Source organism: Falco naumanni, chromosome Z (assembly GCF_017639655.2).
Source record: "Falco naumanni isolate bFalNau1 chromosome Z, bFalNau1.pat, whole genome shotgun sequence".
NCBI classification, from domain to species: domain Eukaryota; kingdom Metazoa; phylum Chordata; class Aves; order Falconiformes; family Falconidae; genus Falco; species Falco naumanni.
Window position 1 is genome coordinate 84,998,715 of NC_054080.1, and position 27,318 is coordinate 85,026,032.

At 38.4% G+C, this 27,318-nt stretch overlaps 2 protein-coding genes across 5 annotated transcripts; both read left to right on the plus strand.

Annotated features, from left to right (window-relative positions):
* Positions 1-264: 264 nt before the first annotated feature.
* CZH18orf54 (chromosome Z C18orf54 homolog) lies at positions 265-11,535 on the plus strand. 4 transcript variants are annotated; one of them, XM_040580576.1, is made up of 9 exons: positions 265-317; positions 725-881; positions 1,234-1,562; positions 3,332-4,102; positions 5,611-5,758; positions 6,764-6,872; positions 8,297-8,428; positions 9,959-10,032; positions 10,925-11,535. In XM_040580576.1, the coding sequence occupies exons 3-9, from the start codon at positions 1,283-1,285 to the stop codon at positions 10,980-10,982; spliced, it is 1,572 nt and encodes a 523-aa protein (XP_040436510.1). In that variant the 5' UTR covers positions 265-317; positions 725-881; positions 1,234-1,282; the 3' UTR covers positions 10,983-11,535. The 4 variants fall into 4 exon arrangements, with proteins under 4 accessions (XP_040436510.1, XP_040436512.1, XP_040436513.1 ...); XM_040580578.1 differs by having other exon boundaries at positions 10,904-11,035; XM_040580577.1 differs by having other exon boundaries at positions 270-337.
* A 1,975-nt stretch (positions 11,536-13,510) lies between these two features.
* On the plus strand, positions 13,511-26,652 carry LOC121081612. Its single transcript, XM_040580799.1, has 10 exons — positions 13,511-13,967; positions 17,492-17,578; positions 19,343-19,567; positions 20,817-21,023; positions 22,358-22,591; positions 23,372-23,525; positions 24,524-24,633; positions 24,782-24,895; positions 25,502-25,648; positions 26,286-26,652. Exons 2-10 carry the CDS (start codon positions 17,501-17,503, stop codon positions 26,409-26,411), a joined length of 1,395 nt encoding a protein of 464 aa, XP_040436733.1. The 5' UTR covers positions 13,511-13,967; positions 17,492-17,500; the 3' UTR covers positions 26,412-26,652.
* The last annotated feature ends 666 nt before the right edge of the window (positions 26,653-27,318 follow it).

Genomic DNA, 27,318 nt, shown 5'->3' on the forward strand with positions numbered 1-27,318 from the left:
TGGTGGGACCCTTCCCCCCCGCGGAGGAAGCCCCCCCGGTAGCCCCCCACGCCGCTCTCCGGGAGACGCGGCCCTGCCAGCGGGAGCTCAGGGCTGGAGAGAGAGGACACGGCAGCGGCTCACACTCACCTCAGAGGCGCGGAGCGGGCACCGACCGTCCCCGCCCGCCTTCCCGCCTTCCTGCCGCGGGGGCATGCCGGGAGCTGTAGTCCCGCTCGCGCCGCGCCGGCCGCCACTGCGCCTGCGCGTCGCCATTTTGTACAGGGACGCGGTCTCTTCAAAAGCGCTGCGCGGGGAAGCTTGCAGGGGCGGCTGGTGTGGGTCGGGGGTGCCCGGGGTAGGGCTGGCGGGTTTGGTTGGTGTACCCTTTTGGCGTAGCGAAGTGGCCGTGCTTCTTTAGGCGGCCTTTCTGAGGGGAAGGAGGTTGGGGGGTGCCTGCCGGGGCCGGGCCTTGCCCGCGCGGGCCCGCCGGGTGCTGTGTGAGAATGGGGCCCGGGAGGCCCCTGGGCCGGTGCCCAGCTCGGCTTCCCGGGGAACACCGCTCGGCCTGGAAGAGTTAACCCTCACTGTGCTTTTTTCATATAAATCTTTATGTTGCCATTGCATGATGATCCTTGTATGTGTGCGGTACTGGATATAACAAAGTTATTAATCGTTATTCCTTGTTACAGCACCTGTTTCTTTAACACCTTAACAAGTTTTTCAAATGGTATTTTACCTACAGGGGTGAAGTGAACCGTTAGGTTTCTTTCAGTGATCTTGGCCATCCCGATTACAGCCTTTGGAACCAGTCTGTGCTTCCAGCTCTTCAATTTACAGATCGTGGGGTTACAAAGGCAGCTTGGATTCAGTTGACTATAAATTGCATAGACAAGACAATTGTAAGTGCTCCCACAAGGCTTGTAAAATTTTTTGCTGTATGTACCCATTCCACTTGTATACAGATACCAGCAAGGGTGATGCCTTCCTGCTCTTGTGACATGGAGTTGTTTAGGGGTTTTATGCTAAGCTACTTGTCTTTTTGTCTGTGAACACTTTTGCTGAGGATTCCAGGGGTGGTATGTGTGTATGACAAATTTATTTGAAAAACAGCAATTTGAATAGCTAAACAGTAATTTTTAGGAACATAAGAATTACAGAACAAAAGTTAAAAAATCCTTAGTATATTACAGTTTGTGAGATGACATTTTAGTGCAGACGATCACTTGCACTTTTGTTTCTTTTTCCATTTAGATTCATAAAAAAATGAGTAAAGATTCTAGCAGAAACCTGGATAAAAGCCATGACAAGCTCAATAAAAGAAAGCGGCGTCTGCTCTCCTGATTCAACAGTATCTTCTCTTTTAACAAACTATAGCACCGACAGCAATACTCCGTACTCAAACACCTTGATCCACTACAAGGGCAAGCTTTACAGCTCTGCTTCTGAGGCTTTGGAGGCATATATTGAAGATTTTGATTTAAGTCTCACATCTTCAGAAATAAGCACTGGAAAAATCTGCATATGTCAAAACACTCCCAAACAAGTTAAGTTTTTGAAGCATTGTACCAAAGGAAAACATGGTATGTCTCTGCAAATATGTTGTTTCATAAGTTTTGGTGTTTGCCATTCTGTTCTTTTGGTTTGTTTTCACTGCCCATGGTATTGCAACTCCTAATCTTGCACCAGGTGTGTTTTGTTGAAGGAATAGTCCCTGCACAACTGCATGCAAGTCTTTATGGTAGTACAGTAAGTGGTGCTTGGTTATAACTAGCAATATTTGTCAGTCTCTGTATAATGCTTTTTTGTAAGTGCTTGGTGGATTGGTAAGAATTCATGACTGTGCTCATACATGCAGTAACAAATTACAGAGTATGGGATACAAGTTGTGTTTTCTGTGTGTGCATATATACTAAAGACAGTGTAAATCATAGCTTAAACCTGAATCCTGGGGGGCAGGGAATCAGTTTCCAGAGTAAGTAACATCAGAATCTAATTATTTGAGGGAGTTCCCTTAAACGGGGCTCTGTCTTAGAGCAATATTTGCCTCTTATCCATGGATTTTTATGAGATGTACTTTTGGGCCTGAAGTCTCACACAGCTGGGTAACATTTATGGGTTTGAATTGGCTTTTGTTACTATTAGTTAGCTTGAATAAAGACTTAATTGATTATATGAACTTTTGAGTAGATAACTGTGCTTGAGCTAATTTATAATGGAAATGCTTTGGTCGTTACATCTAAAATAACAAAGTCCTAAGTACAGGCACACTTCATACCTGAAAAAGGATGCTTTCTTGGGTTGCATTGGCATGGATAGCTATGGTAGCATATTGTATTATTCAGGACCTTTTTTTTTTTTTTTTAACCTATAACCTTCCTCTAGTTTCACACTTTTCTTTCTTTTATCAAGACTGCAGTTTTTTAGCAGTGTTTAGCTTTTGGATTATATTTTTTCAGTACAAACCACCTTCTAGTTATGTTTAACTGATCTCCCAAACAAAAATAAGGATTCTGATTATCACTAAAAATGAGAAACTGTTCTGTGAAACGTGTCATCTCCTCACATTTTACGCTGAAATTTCCCTGTTCTTTGCAGAAGTCTTATTAGCTCCATTCATGTATTACCTAGTCTATTTTATATGGTTTTTTATTAGCTGTATGTTTTGTATCTTACAGTAGTCTTTAATATCAGTAACTGAAATCTGTATATTACAGTGGAAGTGAGGGAAAAAAACCCCTCACTTCCAGGTACTAGTTGAGGCAAACCTATTTTTTGTGAATCAAAGAGCTTCATAGCTTCTGTTAAAAAAAAGGATTTAATACTATAACTCTTCCCTGAAAAACTGTCAAGCATGTAAATTTCTGTAGAATCACAAAATGCGTCTGTAGGGCCATTATCTGGCTACTTGCCTTGCAAGCTGCTGCTTTTAGCCACCTTTTTCTCTAGTAAATGTGCTCAGTTTCAGTATGGGAAAGGCCATCCCTGACATTACTGTGTGGAGGAAGCATCGCTACTAGGTCTGAAATACTAAGGATGTATCTGCAAAATACATAGTTCTGAATGTGAAACTAAAAATGGACTGTATAATGTTGACTTCTTGTTTCTCAAAAAGTTAAAGAAAATATTCAAAGTTGTAAATGTACTATGAAAGGAGGGGTAACTTTTGATAGGTAAGGTTCCTATCAAGATCCTGATTAGAAATGGAACTGTTCTTTTAAGAACTGTAATTCAGTACCCCATGGTAAAGAATATATTTCAGCTTTTAACTATTACTTCATGTTAGATCTTACAAATGTGTCCTCGTAAGCTTGAAGTATAGCAAGTCATGTAAAATATCTTTGTTTTTCAGAATTGGATGATTTTAATCAGCATGTGGGATTGGGTTTTCTTGCCTCACCCTCTAGAAGGCAGAGTGAGTGTGACCCAGACTCGATTAGTCTTGCGACAGATGATCTGTTAGCATTTCCAGCAGATGGATCACTGCCCTTTGTCCAACACAATCTTCTTAAATCAGAGCATCAAAGTAGTGAGTGGAACAGATGGTCCCTTAAAACATCTTTCTGCCCTTGTCAAACCTCGTTACTTGATACTGCAAGTGGTTTCAGTCTCCAGGAGAATGAGAAAGCTGTTGCTCACCAGAATCCACAAAAAGACTTCAGCAAAAAGAAACACAATGTGCCTGCACCGGATAGGTGCAGTTCTGTCTCCTCTAAAGGAAGTTTGAGACTCTTGTCTTTTGCAGAGAAATCTAACACTTCTAAGAATTATCCAAGGTGGCTTACCAGTCAGAAGTCTGACTTAAGTGTATCTGAGATAAGTAGCGTTGCCAATTTTCATTACCCAGTCTGGCTTAAGAGTTACAGCCTTTTTTCTGGATCAACCAAAGAAAGCGATGGTCAAAGTTCTAATATACAAGGCAAAGCTTCCTCTCCACAAGCTTTTGAGATACTGAGAAAAAGACACTCTGTAGATAAAGACTGTTCTAATTTTTTTGAGCAAAATGCTTGCCTGGATCTGAGAAGTGATAACAAAGTAGAAGGAAGTTGCAACTGTGACAGTCCAGATGCGTGCTTCCCATCTGATAACTCATTTTCAAGACATACTAAAAAGCCATTTAGAGGTAACTATATTTCGTATTTATGTTTTAATTTTGAGGGTACGCATATAAAGATTTTTTTTTTAAATCAACACTAGCTATGTTGGTCTGACTGCACTGTACACTAGATTTATTCACTTCCATCTCTGACAAATCCCTTGAAGCACTTACTAGTAGCTGACCAAGTTAAACAGCTTTTATACTGTTTAGTTTTCATCTATAAATCAATATTTAAGCATTACTTTTACAGCAAAGTATTTGTTGCTGCGGCATATTTAGTATCTTAATGCAAGATAATGACATTAATTCCATAAATACTTTTAATAGAATTTCAAGCATTAAATTACATGAATTGTAACCCTGGGGGAAAGAGATTCCTAAACATAGTGTAAATGAACCTGTCACATTGCACAATAAATGTTATTTTTTACCAATCTTTTTCTCTACTTTATGCAGTCAGCAGGAGGTCTTTGTAACCCATATATTTAGGTTATCTAGTGCCTTCAGTTTATGTGGAGACTTTCCTTTCTCATGTAGCTACTATTTGCAGCAGACCATTGCTCTTCTGAAGCCAGAAGGCTGTCCTGTGGTGAAGCACCATCTTTGTATTATGAAATATCAGCAAGACTTGCTTTGATATGAAAGATTAACATTTCAAAGTGTTAATTACCTTCATTTCCAAGTTCATTCATTTAAAAAGAAAAATAATTTTTTTGTTACGCAAAGCATAAATACTGGTCTCCCCATTTTCCAAGAGGTTATATATTAAAACTAAGTTAAAATGTTGGGTTTTTTGTGAATTCAAAGCAACAAAATGTCAGATATGCAAATATCTGCAAATACCTTCCTAATGTGTATGCATGATGAACTTTACATCCAGGGTTGTATCTTTTTTTTTCTTCACACAGAAAATTTTACTGATCATGAATAGGCTAGGTATAAAAAAATGTGAGAATGTGTCTGTCACTTTGAGTGCTTGTCTCAACCTATTTTTAAATGTTCGACCCATATGTGATTGTGTATGTGTATGTGATTTGCATGTATATGTTGTGTGGTTTCTCTCCCAAGTGTCTGTAAAATCAGCTCTTAGAAAAACCTGTACAAAAATAGTAAGAAAACTAACCTGAGAACTTACAGTATTAATAAGCAATATTTAACATTGTATTGCGAATTAATATTGATTATATTTTCTATAGCATGAAAGCACATAAAAACATTAATCTTGAATGCTGCATATGATACTTAGTTTGTGTAAGTTAGAAAAAAAAAAAAAAAAAACCAAAAACATTTGACTACTTTAAATATGTACTGGCTAGAACCTTGCACGTCCCATTTGGTACTGAGGATTTATGTGCCAGACCAAAGGAGTTGTATTGATGCTGTACTCTCTGTAAAATATTTTTACTGCTAACTGATTTGTAGTAATTTCCTTTGAGTATCACATCAAATTAAAATAGGGAAATAATGCCCTTGAAGAGGGTTGGATACATTTCGTCCTTGTGGTTGTTTTTTTTTTTTTTTTTTTTTTTTAGAGGACCAGCTTGATCTACTTACCTTGAAGGTCAACAGAGGTCTGGAGGGTTCAACTGAAGATTTGTCAGATAATCTGAAAAATGATGGTAATCCTACAACAGATATACTAGGAGCAGAGATGACATGGGAAAATGTTCCAGGTGCTTTGTAAGTCAATAAAGATTTTGGACTAATTTGTTTGTGAAAATGCATAATGTATTTAATTGCTTTTGTATATAGATTATAAGTAACTGTGCTGTGGCATGTACATAAAAGATTGACTATTAGATTTCTTGCTAGTGCTAAATGTTTGCTATTTCAAGGTCAGGGGATTGGGGCACTGCTTTCCCTTTTTCACTGACTTGCAAGGAGGGCTATCAATATTACTTATTGTTGCCTTTTAGTAACATCTTTGTATATTGATGATATGTAAGAAATACTTGTTTCAAGAGAAAAATTATTTCATGGAACTTAAATTGACATATTTACTAGTTTATGATTAATAATTTATGAAAAACAAGTTAATAGTGGGAAGTCCCTTGTTTGAAAAAAGCAGTGGGGTCTTGGGAGTGAAATTCTGGTTATCCCAAGAGCTGAGAGGTTATTTCACAGGATCAAAAGTGCTAAAAATAAATACTAGAATTTCCTATGGTTTTGAAGAAGCAACTTAGGTATATGTGGTTCTGGGTGTTGTCTCTTGGCTTCCCTTTACCTCAGAAGATTTTGAACTATTGGTTAATTTTGGCAATATTTAACAGGCAAGAGTGTCAAATGTAGCATTCTTGCATGTGGTAACAGAAGTGGTACTACTCATGCTCCTGTTGAGAGAGAGGCTAATAATCTAACCTCCTGCTAGCCACCAGAGTGTTAGTGGAGGAGTACCAAGTGTAAGAAGAACACCCATGTGTAATAAATTATAGCTAAGAAGTCCTTACCTTGCATTTTTTGTTGATGTTTATGGCTACCCATGTTTTGATTATACTGGCAAAGCTGGAACAAATATTTACAAGTTTCTCTGACATACACCAAAGTGCTGACAAGACTACTCAGTGCCCCTTTGGTGTTGCAGTGATGCAGTATATCTGGTTTCATCATAATGACTGTATCCTAAATCAATTATTTTAGTTTATAAGCCTGTTGTTATTCTCCATTGCATGTTTAATGTTGGTTTAGCAAACCATCAGTGCCTGTGTGCTGTGAGGATGCGGAGGATGCTCTACCATTCCCCAAGGCAGATATCATACACAAATTCTTGGAAGACTGCTTACATGACAAAAGTAAGGTCAGTAAAAGTGAGTATGTATTTCTGAATGCCCAAAATATAAGACTGGTAAATATTAGAAGGGGGAGTACCTGTAAATTGGTTTTTCTTCTTCTATAATGTATGAAGTAGAAAGTCTAACTGAAATAGTTTAGTCGTACTTGAGCATGATGAGTTCATAGTTGTTAAATCCTATAATCTAACCTTTGGTCACAATTATGATTAAGAAAGGATCTAACTATAAAATGCTTTGTTTAGTAATAGGTTGGCTTGTACACTTCATGTTTTGTTTAAATAATAATTTCCCTGCCTTGAGTAAAAGAAGACATTCCTTTTGTTATTGATGTATTAAATACTACTAATTTCATAGCCTGGCTGATGTACTGTTAGGTATGAGTCACGTTCAAGAGGTAAGTTAAATAATATATTTCTTCTTATTTATGCTCTTGCACTGGAATTGGATTGTGGATTGAATTTACTCTTCTGATTATTCATAATTTTATTCCCATTCTTACATATTAAACACCTTCCTGACAGTCTTAATATTGTTCAGTCTTTAATTTTGATTATATGAACCCTTTATCCTTTTCTCAGCTAGGGACATGAGCACGGAACCCAGTATTCTAGTTAAAAGGCATACTATTCATTTATGTGCTGGTATATTTACTTTCTGCCCTGTTGTCCTTGGATCTTAACTGCTCTAAGATTCTGTTTTCCTATCTTGTTAGTAAACAGAGCAGCACCCTTTAAGTTCTTCCACTGTGGTACATCCTTCTGTTTCCTGAAGGAGTTCATTGATCCAGAACCCAAGGTTGTGCATGAGTAATTCAAATTATTCTGTCTGATGCATGGTACTTAACTGTATTTCATTCTTCATGCTTCCCGTTCTCTTGGTTTTGCTAGATCATCAGATGTTTCTGGACACAAGCATCTCTAAATTATCCACAAATTTTTGTTCACCTTGAGTTAATTTGCTTTTTTGATTATAGAATGAGCAGATACCATATAGATGCTAATCTTATGAATAAATCTATGCTTATCATTAAGGAAGCTTACTTGCTCTGTCAGTCATGAAATGTTGAAACATGTTCCAGTACTGCTGTCATAGCATTACAGGGACTGACAGTCTTAATATTCTTGAATTATTTCACACAAGCCAGGGCTGAGGCCTTTCTGTGTTGCTTCAGGCCTTCCTAACCATTTGTGTATTTACAGGGACTTCACTGACCGTACTGTGGCATAAATTAAGACGACCAGTGTAGCATCATACATGTACAATTTATAAATAAACCTCATACATACACAATTTATAAATAGACCTTTGAAGAACTGGTAGAAGGAAACACTCAGAAATCAGTTTTCAAATTTGTTTCAGGGAAACTTCAGAAGTTGTTAATATTTTATGTGCACTGCAAGATCAACAAACTCTTTGCATTTTGGTTTAGGAAAATACTTTTTCTGGAGATCATCATCACAGGCCCCTTGAAGCTTTGAAGCTAATGTTGTTTAAACTTCAAGCAATTCAGGGAAGTTTAAGCCAGAATGAAACTGCTGAACAAAAGAAAGAGTCTGAGAAAGTGAGTAGTCAGTTTCCTTATGTCATATCTTGTCACAATGGTTGTGTAAATTTCTGGGAAAAACTGTTAGTTCTTTTATAGACTTTAGTTTCCGTCTTCATAGAATACTGGCAGCAGATTCAATCCAGTCTGCATCAGAATATGTTCGTGACTGCAGTGCCCTGCATCCCCTCTGCCTTGCTGGAGGCTTAGCGCTCCCGCTCGCTGCGGCGGCTGCTTTTTTTGGGGCACTGCCTGGCAGGGCGGTAACTCCAGTGGCCTGGGCCCTGCTGCAGAAAGCAGCACCAGGAGATGGCGACATCTCAGGCAGTCCTGCCCGGAGAGAGCAGGCTTGCTCTCCGCTGCTCTAGCAACAGCTGTGCTTGGAAAAAGTTACCTTCTGGTAATATCCACGTCAATTATTTCAGGGGCAATGCATCAAAATCCTTGTCTCCTTTGGCATCAGTGAGTTGATATTTTTGTGGCACTTTTGTTTCAAAATTATTTCATAGACTTTTACCCTCACTGTTTACCTTTTTCAGAGTGTTGCTTGCATACGGTTCTCAAACCCTGTGTCCTAGGCTTGGTAGTGAATGAAATTGCTCCATATATACCTGGATCAGGCAGGCTCAGGGAATGGGCCAACAGGAACCTTACAAAATTCCACAGGGGCAAATGCAAGAACTCATACCTGGGAAGAAAGAAACCATGGCAGTAATGCAGGCTGGGCACTGCCTAACTGTTCTGTTGAAAATGCCCATAAAATAGGCATTTTCATGAAATGAAATGGGTCTTGGTAGGTACAAGCTGAATATGAGCCATCTATGTGCCCTGGCAGCGAAGAGGAACAGCAGGGCCCAGGCTATATAGACAGGAAGGAGCACAGGCAACACATCAAGAGAAATGCTTGTCTGTCCCTCTGTATCCCCCAGCACTTCCTAAACCACATCTCTAATGCTGCATCCAGGTTTAGGCCCCTCACTTAGGAGAGATGTCAGGAAGCTGGTAGAGGGGTACCTAGATGGTTGGGGGCTACAACACTTGTCTGGGGTGGGGGGCTGAGGGAGCTGGCCTTGTTCAGGCTGGTGGAGAGGAAGTTTGGGGGGATCTAATTGGTGTCTTCCTGCGCCTTTGAGGAAGGTATCAAGAAAATGGAGCCAGGTCTTTATAGTGGGGCACAGTAGAAGGATGAGGAATGGGGATGAATTGAAACAGGAGGTTCACACTGGATATTGGGATAAACTTTTTCACCCTGCAGATAGCCAAGCAGTGGAGCAAGTTGTTAGAGAGAGGTTGTGCAGTCTATGACCTTGCAGATTTTCGAGATGTGACTGGATAAAAGCCCTGAGCAACCTGCTGTAACCTTGTAGCTTCCCCTGCTTTGAGCAGGAGCCCACCTCCTGAGATTTCTCCCAAGCTTATTTCCTTTATGATGCTATAAAGTTGTTGGCAATCCTTTCCAATGGAATGTGCTATAAAAGATTCCTGTTTTCTGGCATATTCAGCCATTCTTCCTTCCCTCCATTAACAATTTTTTTTGGTTTTTTTAAGCTTTCTGAAACAGCAGAGGCTGTATTAAAACTGTGTGACAGTGAGATAATCCCTCTTACTAATTCTATTCAGAAGTAAGTGACGATTGTTTTTCCTGGCTTTTCAATGTTTTCAGAAAGTGCAGAAAAGGAATGATCAATTAGCTAAAAGCTGTCATGTGATCTGAAAAGTTTATTAAGAATAAGACAGTAATGACTAATTAAAAACATGGTAGTTCATGGAGCAGAGAAATAGCTAGTGGATAGTTGCAGAGACATACTCTAAGTAAGCATTTGTATTTCATTTGTATCAATAGATTAATTACTACTACTCAATAGATTAAGTATTGCTACACATAGACTTTACATACTACTCCAAGTCTGATTATTTTAATGCAGGACAAAATATTGTCTTTTTCACTACAGTGAGAAAATAATTGCTATAAAACAGATTTTATTAATGGAATCAGCAGAGTCCTACTAAGCAGTTATAAATAACTAAAGAAATAAGTTTGAGAAAAGGCAGAATGGAAAATGAGTTTATTATGTAGGACATATGTTTCAACAAAACTGTGTTGCAGTATAGTTCTATACTGTAATGTAAAAGTAAAACATTTTAAAGGATTTTTGAATTGAAAAAAATACAGTGACTTTCAGTATTGATCTGCTATTTCATGACGTTAAGTTTTGCAGTTTCATATCCTGTGTTAAGTACCCATTTTGTAATAATTTAATAGTAGCTGTGTGTTTGAGCACCTGTATTTGAGAAGACACATTTAACATTTCAGTTGCAAAAAGTATTTTCTTTTTAAAAAACATTTTGATGTATTTTATAATCTCTACAACCAATTAAATGGTACAGTTAGAGATGTAAACTGTCTATATTACCATTCAAACTGTTAAACTATGAGAAATCATTATCCTTTTGTCTTAAATATATATAGTAATGTATACACTGTTCTTGAAGTCTTCATTTTTCCTAATCTAGGGTTTTACACCATTTGTCACATCGGAAAAGTCTTGTTGAAGATAACAGTAACCAGTGAGAGAAGACTGATGATCATGAAGATAAACAAAAAATAAAAATCTGTGAAGCTGATACCTAGAAGTGTTTTAATATTGTATAATTTAAATAACTTGTCAGCCTGACCACTAGTCAGAATTTTTTTGAAGGCTGAACCAGTGCATGTTCTCAGAAATGTTGTATTCACTATTTCTGTACATATTTGTTCTTTTTAGTAATTACTACAAAGCATAATTGAGTATTAGTGCTGCCAACAGGATCTAACAATGTGACAAGATATACCACTTTTTAAGGATAATTTAATTAAAATAATGCCAACATTTTAATGGAAGAATCTGTGTGTTTATAAGAATTTATAAAAAATTATTTGGCCAATTCACTCATCACTTATTACATGGCCTGTTAGAAACAGGGGAAGCTCAACATCATGTGTAAAGTTAAGCAGTGAGGTTTAGCAATAAAATAATTACATAATATTTTCAGTGCTGTTCTTTCTAACAGGACTTGAGTTGATGTAATTGTATGCTCCTGGTTCCATGACCACAAACTTACCAAATATATTGTATCAAAAAGCATCTGAAGTCTTTTTGAATTGTCCTCCTTTCACACCCCAGTGAAGCCTGGTTCTTTGAGGAGAGAAGGCCCTTGTTTAGGGGCATGGAAAGTTTCAGCTGAGCTGATTCAGAGCTAGTTGTCACTGTTACTGGGAAGTCCTAATCACCCTTCCATTTTCTTTGTTTTGTTCTTGGCTTTAGAGCATATCAAATCCTTCAGTGGGCCTAAATAGGCAGAGAAGGAATAGATTTCATTTTTTTTTTTGCCCCCCAGCATAATTGAATAGAATTAGCTTGTGAAGGCCACTGATAAGCACTGGAACTTCTGCATGGGAGAGAGGACTAGGACTTATGCCATTTGCCAACAGCAAACTGAGAGGCAAAGAGAAAAGCTGTAAGTAGTAACTTGAGTTGTGAATTGAAATATATTGACAAACATTTTGAAAGGAGCCTTTTGCACCTCTTCTGAGGCTTACATAATGTATCCTAGCATTTTGTGCTGTCAGTAAACAAAATGTATGGCGACATGCCTTTCTAGTGAACTCTTTCCTTTTAATCTGCGTGTTTATGTATGTACATGAGAAAGCAGGTACCTGAGCATGTACTGATTCTGAGAAACGAAACCAGAAGAAAAAGTAGAAAGATTACCTATGTATTTCTCGCATCTTCCTATTAAGAATTAGTAAGTAGAGCTAGAGTAATAGATGACTTCATTTTATGGCTGTCATGATATCATGAGACTACGTAGGTCATAAGTGATACATGATAGTGTTTTCAGGCAGATGTTATTGGCCTTTCTTAAATGCTGCACTAGATCAGAATATAGAAATTAAAATCACTCCTAGAAAACTTCCTTGTAGAAACTTTTTATAACACATTTCATTGCTGAGACATGAACGTACAAATCCACTGATACTGTGGGTATCTGCATTAAGCCACTACCTGTTTGCCAAAGGTCATTTTATTAAAAGAATTCAGATGTGCAAAGAAAGATGAGGTGGTTTTCCTGATGTCATACATGTTTGTGTATGGATCACAATGAATTTACTCTACTTTTGCGCTACTCTGGATGCTATGTGTAGGTGCTTACACGTAGTATGTAAGCTGCATCATTTTGAGCATACCTCAAACGCTCAGCACAAGTAGTGTGACACTGCTTAAAGCCATCATCCTGTTCCTGAAGGCAGTTTGTGCCTTTATAGCTCACAGTAGAAAAGCAGATTTATGCATCTAGGTGTATAGGTACTCCTTGGGGCGCTGGGAGCGCAAGCGAGGCGGACTCAAAGCTAAGGCTTGGTGCCCTGTGAGAGTACTTAGAGGTTATACCACACTCCCTTTGTATCCTGCTTGCAAGGGTGCACAGGACAAATGTCAAGCACCCCCTTCTACCTTAGAGCTTCTCTTGATGGTAGGGCAGGGTTTGTTTGCTATTTAGGAAGTCTTTTTTATTAATTCTTGCTTGGAGAATCCTCATACCTATCCCTACTTGTGAGATTCCTCATTCTTTGGAGTTGTTGTTATTAGCCTCCAGATATTTCTGCTTTATCAGTTTAATGCACTTTGGAGAATTTGGCACAGGACCAACTTTTTTTTTTTTTTTTTTCATAGCACACAGACCTAGGTACAATGAAAAGTACTGTTGATATTAAATATTCCTATTTACTAACTTTTGTGGGCCAGGTATGAAAGGCTTTGATCATGAATAAGGTCCCCTGTGTGAGGTGCTGTACTACACAAGATAAAAGTACCTTAAGCGTGTGAAACTAAGCAAGTTAGTGGCACAATTTCTTACTGTAAACAATAGAAATCCCAGTAAGAATAGAATCAAATGATTAAAAAAGCCCACCATTATTCAGTAAGGGAGACACCTGTTTTCACATAAAAATATTTTTTTAATGAGATCAAGATTTTTATGGCCATTAAAGAGTATTTTAAAGAGGTATTTGATCCTTATCAATAGAAAAAAGTAACTTTTTTGTTGTCTACACTGATCAGTTCTTACAATTATAGCTGGAATTTAGTTTGCTTATAAGCTAGGATAAAGAAGTTGCCACTCAGGAAAAACAACAGAATATGGAAATCAAGTACTAAACAAAAGTAATTGCCATATTTAAGATGTCAGTGGTGTTCTTGCTCTTGAGACTAGGTCAGAGAAAAGGAAATTTATTGATCTAGTCTTCTGTAGTGATAGTGGGAAAAACAAAAGGGCAGCCAGAGAGGCCAGGGTTTGGAGGAAATAAATAAAGTAGCAAGACTATATAGGAAAGAGCTGTTTGCTAAGGATGTACACAAGTATTTGTGATCCTATGTATTTGCATATACAGGAAATTTTTATGAGGAGGGCACTTCCTGAATTACAGTGTATATATATCAGTAAAACGGAGCTGAGGGAAGTAAAGGCTTTGATGAAGACGAGTATTGTGCTCTTGAATCCTGTGAAGATCCTGTCCGGGGTAAGACTGTGACTTAGCATGGTGGGAGGAAATTAGATGGGATTTTTGTCTTGGGAATTTTAGCCCTTTAAAGGCTTAATGACAGAGTCCCTTGTGATACTGATCTTGAAATGTAATCACTATATGCTGCAGTTATCTTTTCCTTTGTAACAGTTCTTTTGTATTAGGAAATCTCTCTGCATCACTGTATTCACACTGATACAAAAAAGTGCTGATGTAAGAAAACTTAATTTCATGCTCTGGATAGCATGAAGGCTAACAGCTCTGCCAACAGAGGGTTAATTTGGCTAGAGTTTATACCTGTTTTATTCTCAAAAGGAGGACCTGAAAACCTACAAACCCTACAGTTGCTCATTGTCAACCAATCAATTCTTTTCCTATGTGACTCTGATGCTGCCAGAGCAGTTGTATTTGTTTTCCAAGAGTTGCTTATGGATTCTCACATATATATAAATATCTGGACTTGTTAAACCCTTGAAAATCATGATGTGTATTTTCTTTCTTGTTGATCATGGATTCTGTGATCTACCGTGGTTTTTAATTTTTGTGTTGTTACTCAAAATATTTGCTCAACTTTATAGTTGATGGGTCTCTTAATGTGCAGAGACAATTGCTGCTGAAAGGGAAACAAGAAAAACCTTTCATTAATTTTAATTGACCTGATCCTGCTGTTGCCAATTTAAATGGCTGAGCTTTCACAGCTCTTCCAGAACAGAAAAGACTGCTGAGTAGAAATGGCTTTATCTCATAAGGAAATATAAGTGCTGCTTTAAGTTTAGACTTGCTAACTTGGGAAGGAAGGCTTTAAACTAGAATTATGGGGACTGATGACAGAAGAGTGTAAGTGTTATCAGTGGAAGGATGACCAGAGGGATAGTAACCATGGGTGTAGACTTTTTATAAAAAGGATTGAAGCAATACGGAAAACAGGATAGTGAATGTCTGCTTAATTTTAAGATGTCTATATTAGTTCAGACTGTATGGAAACTAAATGGAGGAATGTACAAGGTTCTATATAAAGTTGTGATTTAGGCAATGTAAATGTTTACATGGTGGAGTGTTTCATTTGTTAATGAATTAATACAGAAAAAAAGTGGAGGTGGCTTCTGAAGAAAACGGGAAGGAAGACACGTTTCTCTATGAATAGTTACCTTTGTAGTGAAGCTTAGAATCTAGAGGGACATAATCTGTTAGAGGTATCTTTTTGATAATAAAGGAGAAAAAAGCCAGGGTACTGTTATGTTGAGGACCTACCACCAAGATCACCAAACCAAGGAGGATAAAGATGGAAAGAACATTTTTGTAAACAAGTGACGGAATAATTTGCCTTGAAGGCATAGATACTAGTTAACCAAATATATATTGGGGATAATCAACTGAATACACAGTATCCAGGGTATTTTTAGACTAGGGTGGCGTCAGGTTTTGATATAGAAGGTGAAGATTAATACAAGAATTTTCTTAAAAGGTTTTCAAGATTTTTAGACAGAAAAGAGGAAGAACAGAAAAAAAGCAACTACAAGAAATTCAAAGATCTGTTTGCAAAATCCTATGAAAAAAGTCTAGGAAAAAGGTGCTCAGGAGTTTAGCAGTTCATAAAAATACATATATTGAAGACATAGTTGCAGGATATCCTAATATGGAACAGTGAAAATAAATGTAATAAGTCTTGCAGCCCTCAATGGTCTTCCAGGAAGCATAATGGAAATAGCTAGATTTGTCCCTAAAGATGAGTCATCTTGGGCTTTTGTGCTTTTTGGAAAGTCCAAAGCACAAAAATGAGAAATAAGGAGAAAGAGCTTTCAAAGACAGTAAAATAACCCTGAAGTTCCTTATTGTTTAATGCTAGTAAATGATAGGAACCTTATTGATATAAGGGAGAACCAAGGAAAATTTGGCCCATGACCTCCCTACAAGGTGATACATGATGTCAGGAAAGGTGTTTACTTAAAACACACATCAGCAGCAATGGGTGGTAGAGAAAGCTCAGATTATGGCAGGGAACATGTGACTGATAGGTCTTACACAAGCTCCCCGCGTTCAGTGGACTACACCTACCAGCATTAACACTAAACTCTTGGAGAAATGGCTGAAGCCATCTTCACATTTTCAGTAACATTTAGAATTCAGTGCAGTCCTATAATGGTCTTACTTTTTAACGACAAGTCAGCCAAATGGTACCAAAGAATTATAGGGGAATCGGCTTCACCTCAGTTTCCTAGAAGTTCAGTAGCACATATCAAACATGAAATATATCAAGGAAATGGAGGGTGGGCGAAGCAGGAGAGAGAAAGGTCATTACATATGCTGTGTATTACACAAACCTAGTTTCTTTTTTACAACTGGGTAGCAACATTTAACACTTGTGTGCCTTAAAATGAGGAATAATAGTCTATATTAAATTATTTTTAGGGAATTGTAAAGATGGGTAGACATCAGTGCTCGGAGAGCTGTTAACAATGAAGTCTATTGCTGTTTATTTTCTTAAGGCTGTGGAGTTAGAGAACATTGAAACAGTTGTGGAGATAGAAGAGCTGCCTAATAGGGAGGGACTAAAAGGCCTTGGACCTTCAGCTTGGAGGGGGGAGCGTGTGTTTGATGTTGCTCAAATCCTACGGTATAGAAACATAGGGGGCCTTAAAGGAGCTAGCAGGAGATCTATTTAGGACTGAGAAGTTCTCTTTGGTTTGACCTGCAAGCAGTAAACTTAGGAGGTCAGGGAGTATCAGCAGGTTCAGAAAAGACAAAATCATGGAATTTTCCATAAAATGAAATCTAAAGGGAAGGAGCTGTTCCCTCTAGCAGCTCTCATCCAACAGTTATGTGGATGTGTGAGGTATGAAAGGTGTAACCTGGACATAGTGGCCAGGCTATGCTCTCCCTTGTCATTTTCTAAAGTCCTGCCAGACAGAAAATACCAGCCTGGCTGTACTATCGGTCTCACTTAGTGGGACATTTTCTGTGTAGTTTAGTTCCGTTGCGGGGGGGTAAAGTCTTAACAGTTCTGTTGCAGCAGGAGTGATTTAGGCTTAGGAAGACCTTTTTAAAAATAATAATATGTAAGCAGGGAAATGGGTTGCCAAAGCAGTTCTGGAACCTCAACCGTTTTTGTGGTTGTAAAAGTAGATTACACAACCAGGCAAAACTGTAATGTAAATGTGTTAGGTCCTTAGCATAGGTAAAGGAAGTAGATGAGCCTCGCTTTTTTTTTAATTCCCCTCCAAATATTTTATGGTTCAGACTGTCTCATTGTCATGTCGTGTCTTAGGGTTCATGTGATACATGAATAACGTTAAATCTGAATGTGGAACTTGTCTGACCTTTCTGTTTTAGTTTAGTGAAGAAGAGTTATTTGTATTGCACCATATTTCTGCACAATGAACTGAACTAAATGCCATTCATGTTACTATGCAGAAGAAGATGAGTCACTTCCCTGGACTCTGTAACATAACTGAGCACATATCGGAATTAATATCCTTTTGTTTTAATGTTCTTCTTGTCTTCTGTGGACCAATCTATTTCAGTTTTACTAAATGGATAACCAGGCATTTGAAATGCATGGAGAGAACATACAAAGTTCTTCAAAAGGAAAAGAGTGGCCAAACAAAGAGGTACCGGTAATTTTCTTTTACAATGCTATCAAAACATTGTTAATGCAGTCAGTCTGAAGATTAAACACTTATTTTGTAATACGACCTAATCCTATACTATTCAGAAGGTCCTGAAGAACGTAACAGCTGTAAAGGGCTTCAGTTTCAGAGGTCCTGAAGTGCATAGCTCCATGTGCACTAGCTAGGATCTGAACTGTGAGACATAATTCCCTGGCCCCGCTTAAGTTAATAACTAAATTCTTTATCCTCTAACTATTGGGCAAAGTAATTATCTTTGGAGAATTCCCCATTGATTTTAACAGAAAGACCTACTTAAAAGCTCATCTTGTGGTAATGTTTAATATCTCTACTGAGTTACATATTAGAGTACTGTTTCATATTTTCTTTTTTTTTTTTTGCCCTTGAGAAAAGTAATTCTCTGTAATTTTCCCATTAAAGTTTTTGCTTCTTGGGATTTGAATTAACTTCATGCAATAAGGGCTGGAATATCGCTCATAAGCTGTTACATTTGTTTGCAGTCAACACAGTGCCGCTTCTTGGCTGGAAATAATCCAAGGCTTGTGATTTTCTTACAACATAACTCACTCCCCACAGTTGTGCTGAGGTTGAGTGTTCTATGTGAGTTATTATTATGTAATATGTACAGAATTCTTTTGACTTTAAAAATAATTATTCATTTGGTGCCACTACTGTGAAAATGCTGTAAATTAAAGGTCCTTCACATCTGGAAAATGGGGATTTTAAATGCATTTAACTATAAAGCCTTGAGCTCTGATGAGACTGTGGTCTGAGTGCTGCTGTTGTGATATTTGATTGAACACAAGCTTTAAAAAGGGAGTCATTTAAACAGAAGAAAATATTATTACCAAATAGTATAGGGTGATATTTTGAGCATTTCTCTGCTGGCAAGTGAAATGTATTTGTAAAGAGCTTTTGCCAAATAGATTTATGAAAAAGGTAATTTTGTTAAAATTAGCAAGTAATCTATTTTTTTTTTTTTCATTTCTGATTGTCTAGCTTAAGAAATCAACATTCATAGCTCATTTTCAAGCACTCAGTGTCTGAAAAATCAGGCCTTTAAAGGTAGATCAAGCTGTGCATGCAGAATCAGTAGAGTTTTGGGGCAGATAATGCAGTCTTTATTCATCTGAAGCTGCAACTCCAGCAGCAAAAAAGGTTAAGGGATAGGAAACACTGAAAATCCTCATCAAAGTGATGGTTCATGGTGCCAGAAGTGCCTTGGCCTTCTATAAAGAGCTTGTGTGCTTCTGCATGCCCAGCTGCTTCTCCTTCACCCTTCTCCAGAAGTCTGAATGTCCACAAAGGAAATTTTCCGTGAAGAAATGATGCCTAGAGCATCTTCTCCACTGCCATGGAGCTGGGGCCCTGTGAGATGTGCCATAAAGCAGTGGCAGAATTTCTGCCCCAGACATGAAAGCTTGCCATGAGTTGACACTGCAGGTCTTCAGTGTTTTGTGATATAAATTAGAAACGGCAACAGAAAAAAAATGTTTAAGAGTTTGTAAGACCCCAGGATAATGAAGATGTGCTTTTACTTGTTGAAATAACAAACGGACAGCAACAATCCGATAGCATACGCTGTAAGTTTTCCCTGTGCTGGGCTTAGTACTTTGGTTGTACCTGTGTTTCTGAAGTTTTGATTACAAAAGAACAATCACAAAATTTCTCCTGTGTGTTAAATCCAATAAAGCTTTCTTTTTTTGGGGGGGGTTGGGTTTGTTTGTTTGTTTTTATTAATTTCAGGAAAGAAAGGGCAGCTGGTCCCTGATGAAAACCTTTCTAGTTTGTCTATTGGCCTGTGTTATCACCACTGCAATAGGAGTGCTGGCCCTGTCCTTGGTCTATGTAAACAACCCGGTCTTTATGAAAGAGACAGATGTTAAAGATGATGGTGCATCTTCCCCCAAACCAGATGAAAAAAATGTGGATATCAGTTTCCAGTTCATGAATCACCTGGGGAAATCAAAGGTAAATTGTTCATCTTGTGCAATAATATTCTAGCATTGTATATAGAAGTTTAGTGAACTCATTTCACCTAACTATTTTTTAAGATTAGGTGATCACTCTAAATCTGTTGTTCAGGCTTCTTTTATAATCCATGGAGAGAGACACAAACTTCCTGACAGCATTTCACTCCAGTTCATAGCAGATGTTGGAAGTGCTATAGATCCCTGGAGTGCCTCTTGGAGAGCTAAATAATTGCTCCAACAAATTAGGCTGGCAAGAGAAGGCAACCATTTTATGTGTGATTCTGAAATTACAGAGTATGAAATTCTGAGAAACAAACTCAGAAAGATCAAATTTTAATGTAAGCTGAGTAGCACACTAACCTTTTCGTTCTTAGGACTGAATTTAAACAAATTGTGATGTTGCAAGAAAAAAATTAGTTGCATGATCTTGTTTCAGTGAGCTAAATTGAATTAATTGGCAATGTAATGAAGCCCCTAGGAACTATGTAGGGTTTTTTTAGGTGTATTGATAGTCACAGAAACTTATCCTTTGAGCAAACTCTGAAGACATACTCCATCTTCTAAATCTGTCTTTATATATGTAAAAAAATTCCTGATTAATTTCTGCTTTTCAGCAAAAGAGGGAAAAGGATCAATTAGGTAGTAGGGCAGTTTAAACTGACAACAGCCATTTTGGCATGTTTTCATGTTAAATCAAACTATGTCATTAATTTTCAAACAGAAGATGTTTTTAAGAATGGAAACAAAAGTGTTTAAGAGGAGAGCAACCCTTTTAATATGACCTTCCTCAGTGATTCTTTCAAGTACAAAACATGTTCTGGAGGTGGTAGAAATACTGGGAAAGGAATAGTTTCAGGGGCAAATAGTTTGCAACCATGGAAATTCAGGAAAATGCCTTACTTGGGAAGTGTTCTAAACTATTTTAATCTAAAAGTTTAAGCATATATGCCACTGATTTCCCAAACCAATGTCCAGAATCATGTAAAAAGAGGAGGAGCAGATAATATTGTTCTTGATGTCACTCTTTAGCTCTCGCTTGTAGAAACAATACTATTACATCATGACATGAGAAAGTATATAAATGATTGTGAAAAGTGACTAAAGAACATACAGAGAGAATCTTCACTGAGGAAAGGAATAGGTACTTTCAGTATTGCGCAGACCAATAATTTTCTGAAATATTTTTGGATTGTTTGGTCACCACTGTCCACAATTAACTCAATTCTCCACTCTCACTGACTTTACAGGTACATGTGTACCCAGGTGGCGAAATTCAGTGGGCGAGATTCAGGAAGGATGCAAATGAATATCAAAGTGATGAAGAAATGGAATTTGGCAAAAGTATCAATAACCATCGCTCCAAAATGACTTTTGGAACCTTACGGATCAAAAGCAAAGGGCTTCGGGCTCCCCACTGGCACTTTAATGCCAATGAACACGGCTACCTGCTACAGGTATTATCTGATTATTTGAGCTTTCCCAATTGGTTTTGCAGTTTAAAGCATCATGTACATATAGAAGATGCACATATGTAAAAAATAATTACATATACATTATAAACAAATTTTAACAGGTAATAAAAGCAAAATTACCATTGATTGATGCATGACATCAGTTTTCTTGCTTGAAATAACATTTTCAAATGAAGATGCTTGAAATAGGCTGTTTAATGTTGTTACCTGAGTAGCAAACACCTGTAGCTTTCAAAGAAATATGAAAACTGAAGTCAGAGGAGACTTTAGACACCTGAAAGTTACATAATTTTCTTTACTTATCCGAGTGCTTACAAAGATTAAAGTAATTAATTTAGAGAACCATTGCAGAATCAGAGAGATGAAGGACTGTTAAGGTTCTTAAGAAAGCCTCTGACCCTGTACTGATCCATGTTAAGAACACCTAAAGCATATCTCACAGTTTTCTTCAGTTTTTAAAAATTTTCAACAAAGGAACTATTACAAAATCTAAAAGTAGCTGTCTCCCATGTTTTGCCACACAAACCATTAGAACGTTCTGGTACACAAACCATGGGGGTTTTAATTGAAAAAAAACATATCCTAATTTCTCCCTTTGTATTGGCTTTGGAGAGCTTCAGATCATCTTTCTTTCTCGCAACTTCTTCTGTGTGGAAGACTCTTATTCCCATACAGTCTTCCCTTTCCTGAACAAAATACCTCTCCCCTTTCCCCTCCAAATAAGTCTCTTTGAAAGGTTTGCTCTGTCTCACCTGAGTGTCAGATTTCCAATCTGTAAAAATAAAGAAAACAAAACCAATAAATAGAATTTATTTATTTATTTATTATATACTATGAGGAATTCAAGATAGCATATTAATTTGAAAACAAAATTATGTTTCTTTGGAAGCATAGGTACTTAGATCTCTATTTTTAATTTCTATCTAAGAACAATTATTCATATTTTGACCAGCATCAGAACTGAATAGCTCCAGCTGGATGGAGAATCCTCCTTGGATTAGGGCATTCCACAAACACCTGGGCCTCTGTCCAGCAGTTTTAGGTTGAAGATGACTCCTTTATAGGAGTTCAACCTCTTTAATAAGAAATGGTTTAAGTATGTGTAATGTGTATTGGTCATGGTCATTCCTTAAACCTTCTAAAATTTTGTCACTTAAAATTCTATTCTGGATTTAAGTTCACAAAGGCTTGTTAGAGGGTGCATCAGGATCTCTTTTTTCCTAACAGCCTTCTGGTTATTTGAATTACTGATTTGCTGCATATGGATTAAATGAGGAAACTTTCATTACAGTTCTTAAGCTGTGATTATGTGACAGGGTACTGCCTGGATTGGAGTAATTGGTGCAGATGACAGCGTGGTTACCACATACAATGTCACGGCTGGTCAAGTGGTCTTCTTCCCTAGAAACACTGTGCATTGGGTAAAGAATGTAGGATCAGAAGACTGTGTGTTCTTGCTGTTTTTTACAACACATGAAGAGCTTCAGACCCTGGATGTAGATGATGCCTTTTTCTCTACCCCAGAGGATATAGCAGCTAGAGCATTAAAGGTCTGTATGATGGAACAGCCAGCCTTTATCTAGTCTTCTATATACTAACATGGCAGTCCAGGTTCTCTATTTCTTAGAGAGGATCCTCCCTACCTCAGCTGCTGTCTTTAGTCCCAGCAGTGTGGAAGGATGTACACGTGTCCTTTGTGTAGCACTGTGCCATGTGCTGTGTGTTCCTTTATGTGCAAGGAGAAAGAAATGATGATGCTCTCTCCAAGAAACCTTTTCTCCTCCACTCTTCATATTTATTTCTGGTTCATGGAGGATCCTCCATATTTCCAAGGTTGGAAAAGGAAATTAAATAGTGAAGCCCAAAGCTAATTTCCCAATAGCCCCGTGATGAATTCTGTGGCATAAGAAGTTTGCATAGGAAACTATAGATAAGTCCATCTCCTTGCTAAAAGGGATCTTATTTGAACTGGCTGGTTGGCAGTGTCCTACGAGCAAGAATGTGGCCACAGTTTCTGTGGAGTCTGAGGAATTTGCGTGTTCAAATCGCAGAATTGTGATAGGCCCCTTCCCACCCTGAACCAGTTTGATGGGAGACAGATTGAGTTTCCCTTCTGCTCCAAATCTCTGTAGTAACCGAGGAGGAAGGGCAGAGCAAAGGAGCAAAACAGAGTATTGACAGGGCAAGGCAATTAAAGAGATGAGGCATGTCCACAAGGCAGAGTTTATCTACCACCAGGTACTAAGGTGGGATCTTCAACAAAGCAAAATTTTTATTCTGCAGTTTGCTGTGTGTATCTGTCAATTTAACATGCGCCGTGTGTCCCACAGCCACAAGGTGGTGTTAACTTCATCAGAACTTTCAAGAAACAGAAAGAAGATCAAGCAATTAACCTCCCATCAAACTTAGATCAGCTTGTGCAAAATGCCACCTATGTGCAGTCTCCGGACAACCTGGTATGGCAGTACTTCTACAATCTCAAAGGTACACAGCTGAGAATCCTGTGTGTAAGAGTTCTCTGTGTCTCTAGAGGGGAAGAGGAGGGGATCTGTAAGCGATTCACTGAAACAGGAGTTAAAAAGTATACAGAGAAATGATAAATTAAGGAGATGAAAAATATATTGATAATACATCTAATTACTGCACTTTGAAGACTTATAACCTGATTCTCGCCTCAGAGTAGTTTACCCTTTTGGTTTTAGTGTTTCTATCTGCAACAGTGGGTATGAGAGCAGAATGCCAGTAAGTAGCAGGGCATGAGCTAACTACTTCCCAGCTCAAGCTCAGCACATGAAATGTCAGGGAATAAATACCTTACCATATACCTAATCATGTCCTCCCTTTTCTTTTACGAATACAACTTCATAAACAGTATTGAACCATATTCACCGGTTTATCAGCAATTGTATTAAACCCTCTGTACAGCCTGGATCTATCAATCATCAGTGAGCACCTAATAAAGATAGGTTATAAAACTTAATTCCAAGTAGTATAGTCTATTTGAGAAGCTATAAAAAGCAAATACAGGTCCAGAGCTCCACATGCAGCTGAGGGAGGTCCTGAGAAATAGATGTGTGTGTGACAAAAAGCTTTGTGCTTGGAGCAAAATGTCCTTCTGCATTGGCAGTACTTTACAAAATATTGTGACACATGGTCAGTGCCATAAAGGTTAAGGCTAATTTATATACTGGCAGTTCGCATGTTCTTTTAAGCCTGTTGGCTTAAGCAATACAGGATGGAAAAATCCAGTTGGAGTTTTTCATTGTGGTTATCTGGCTACAGACAAATACAGTCAAGGAGACTGCAGTGTCTAGTGCCTGAAGGATAGATCAGCAAAATGGACTTTCTTTTCGGTGCCAGAGGCTCATAAGGTTCGAGGCCTCAAGTTTAGTACATAGCAATGACTTGAACTTGGCCAATACACTAACAAGCAATGTTAAACAAACCTTGCTGGAAATGCTTAATAGCTGTCTTTGTTTTAGGGTCAGCAGAATATCCTTTTCCAGGAGGAGTCTTCCAGTGGGCTCGCTACCGCATAAACAACACCGGACTAAATGAAACAGAAAAAATTTTTAGTGAGTCGCTGAACAAGGTATGTGCTTTTAATTGGATACTGTAGTATCCGATTTAAACATAAGGCGTAGTATGCAGTTTCTGTGGGTTCATCGCTGCTTTGTCACGTATAACAGGGATATAAGAAACTTGGATGGTTTTCTGAGCATTTTTGTTCTGCTTTTCAGCATGAAAATACCCTTACCTTAGCAACTCTCCGGATATTCAGCAATGGACTGGGGCAGCCTCATTTCCACTTCAATGCTAATGAGATGGGTTATGTCATTAGCGGCTGTGGACAGGTAATTTGTTACAGCAGTGAGGGGCAAGTCAGTGGAGTTTTGGCTGTAAAACAATTACAGACCTAATAACTGATTCCCAGCCCTGATTAATGATTCTACAATTAGTAGTATTATAAAACTTTCAAGGCCCGTATTTTCCTTCTCCACACAAAATTTTGATCTCAGTTACATTTGTAGAAGCTTGTCCAGTCAAAGTAGCGTTGTACAAAGAGCAGAATTTGTCCACCTTGTTAGGTGGTTCAGCAAAATGCTTATTACAGGAATCGCCACTCCCCTGATTTCTGGGAGTACAAAATAAAAAAGCAATACTTCGGATTTAGCTCCATGAGGGACAGATAAATAGATAAAATTTAGCGAGGATTAAGATTTAGGGATTTTGTTATACGTGGTTCCCTCAGTGCAAATGTGAAGTGCAAAGATAATTGAGATGGAATGAAGGTTCTTGCTCAGGGTGTTGCCTAGGACCTTCTCACTAGGGTCTCAGTGAAAGCACTGATGCTACGTGAGGTGATTTTATTGCCATGCTGGGACCGTCACTGTGTATTTATCCCGTAACAATACACTGAAAATTGTTGTTGCTGAATATTACTGCTTTACTTGCACCAGGCTGGAGTTATTCTCTCTGGAGTCACCACCAACTTCAACATTGGCATTGGAGATGTCATATTTTTCCCTGTTGGAACGCAACATTATATCAAGAGCTTATGTGATGAGGATTTGTTTTTGATTCTAGCCTACAGTACAGGAAACCAGGTGAGAATTCATACGGGCAAGGGAAGCAAAAAAGTGTTCAGCTGTACATAACCTTACGCCTTTCTCATGCATGTAAGCTTAGTCCTTTGGCACACACACCTTTCAAAACAAATTCTAAGAGTGTGTCAAGCACACTGGCGGTACAGATTTCCTTCTGGTGTGAATGGCTGGCATGCAACACCTATCAAAACTCTGTACACGGAAACAGGAGGTAGGGGAGGCAAAGAAAAGGTCTGTGGTAGGGTGTGACATGCTGGTGCATATGCGTGCGTAAGAGAGATGGAATTCGGATCGTGTTTGTGTGTGAGGCACTGCTGGTGTTTAAGAAAGGGAGTGTGCCCTTGGGCAGACTGGGCAGGCTGCGGGTCTTTACAAGCTGAGCACCCCCGAAAGGGAGAGGTCTTCAGAGGCCTTGAACAAATCTATACCCTGGGAGCCAGAGCAAGGGTGTCTTTAAGATCACGCATCTCCGGTGATCTTGATAGCCCCATGTAACCTGTCATTATTTATATACTTTTATATTCGTTCATTTTCACCTGGGACTTAAGGTGCACTTTCATATTGCATAGTATCAATATTGTGAAATAGATCAGGTAGCTATAACTATTCTTTTTTAATATTGTCTTTTTCTTCACAGCTGGAAACTCTCCGTATGAATGACTACTTCCATGCAACAGCAGATCATATCCTTGCTCAGCTTTTTTTCAAGGAACAGGCTGAATTTAAGAAGTTCCCAAAGGCTGCCAAAAAAACAGGCAAATAAACTCTTTTAGCAGTTAATGGCACCAAGAATTTTTTCACGATCACCACGTTTCTGTCAATACTTTTTGGTACCGTTCTTGTTTATATTTATCCAGAGGAGATGTTCAGAAAAAAAAAAAAAAAGAAGAAGAATTTGGGATTATTAATTATAAAAACTTATTTTCTTTTTATATTTTTTTCAGGTTTTATTTATAGCACAATGTAACTTGATAGATTGTATATTAAAGTCATTTTTACCATGACCATTGCCTTTTGCTCTACTTAACACCCATTATCCCACCACATCTCTTACCCCACACTGCTGAAGGTTACGTTGATTTTCTGTGGTGTGGGCAGTGCTCCGAGCTGGCAGTGTCCCTGCGCAGACAGTGTGTTCACACTGGTCGCTCTGTCCCCAAACCAGGTGGGGTGTTACATCCCTGCGTCTAACAGCGATGGCAGGAATGAGCTGGTCAGACATTCAGCTCATAATGGCTCTCCCTCCCCTAACTGCACTCCTCTCGGTGGGGCCGGGAATTGAAGACAATTAACTCCTTTTCCTGACTTTGCCAACAAACTGCTATCTGATTTTGAAAGAAATCGTTGAGGCTAGATTCTCAGGAGGATGTCGACTCAGTAGCAGATGAGCTCTGTGTAGGCACCGTTCTTCGCATGTGAAAAGTGGGGAGAGATAAGCTCCAAAAAGGGGCCAAAGAGAAGCAGAGATGATTTCCTGGGCTGGCACCTATGCCACATTTTCAACCCTCAGGTTCCCATTCCTTCTTCTGTAAATATTTAATCACAGCCAACAGGATGGCTGCAACAGGGAGGCAAGGAATTCTCTCTCTGTTTCCTATGAGTTTGGGCATTTTTTTTTTAATTTTTCCCTCGGGAAATATTTGCTTAGTTTATGAGGTTTAAATCCAGTC

Bases quoted from the DNA above. Each gene is read 5' to 3' on its own strand.
- CZH18orf54 (XM_040580576.1), top strand. From the start codon at position 1,283: ATGACAAGCTCAATAAAAGAAAGCGGCGTCTGCTCTCCTGATTCAACA. The intron at 1,563-3,331 runs GTATGTCTCTGC...TTTGTTTTTCAG, and splicing joins TTGTACCAAAGGAAAACATG to AATTGGATGATTTTAATCAG. The intron at 8,429-9,958 runs GTGAGTAGTCAG...GGTTTTTTTAAG, and splicing joins AAAAGAAAGAGTCTGAGAAA to CTTTCTGAAACAGCAGAGGC.
- LOC121081612 (XM_040580799.1), top strand. From the start codon at position 17,501: ATGGATAACCAGGCATTTGAAATGCATGGAGAGAACATACAAAGTTCT. The intron at 19,568-20,816 runs GTAAATTGTTCA...CTGACTTTACAG, and splicing joins ATCACCTGGGGAAATCAAAG to GTACATGTGTACCCAGGTGG. The intron at 24,634-24,781 runs GTATGTGCTTTT...TCTGCTTTTCAG, and splicing joins TTAGTGAGTCGCTGAACAAG to CATGAAAATACCCTTACCTT.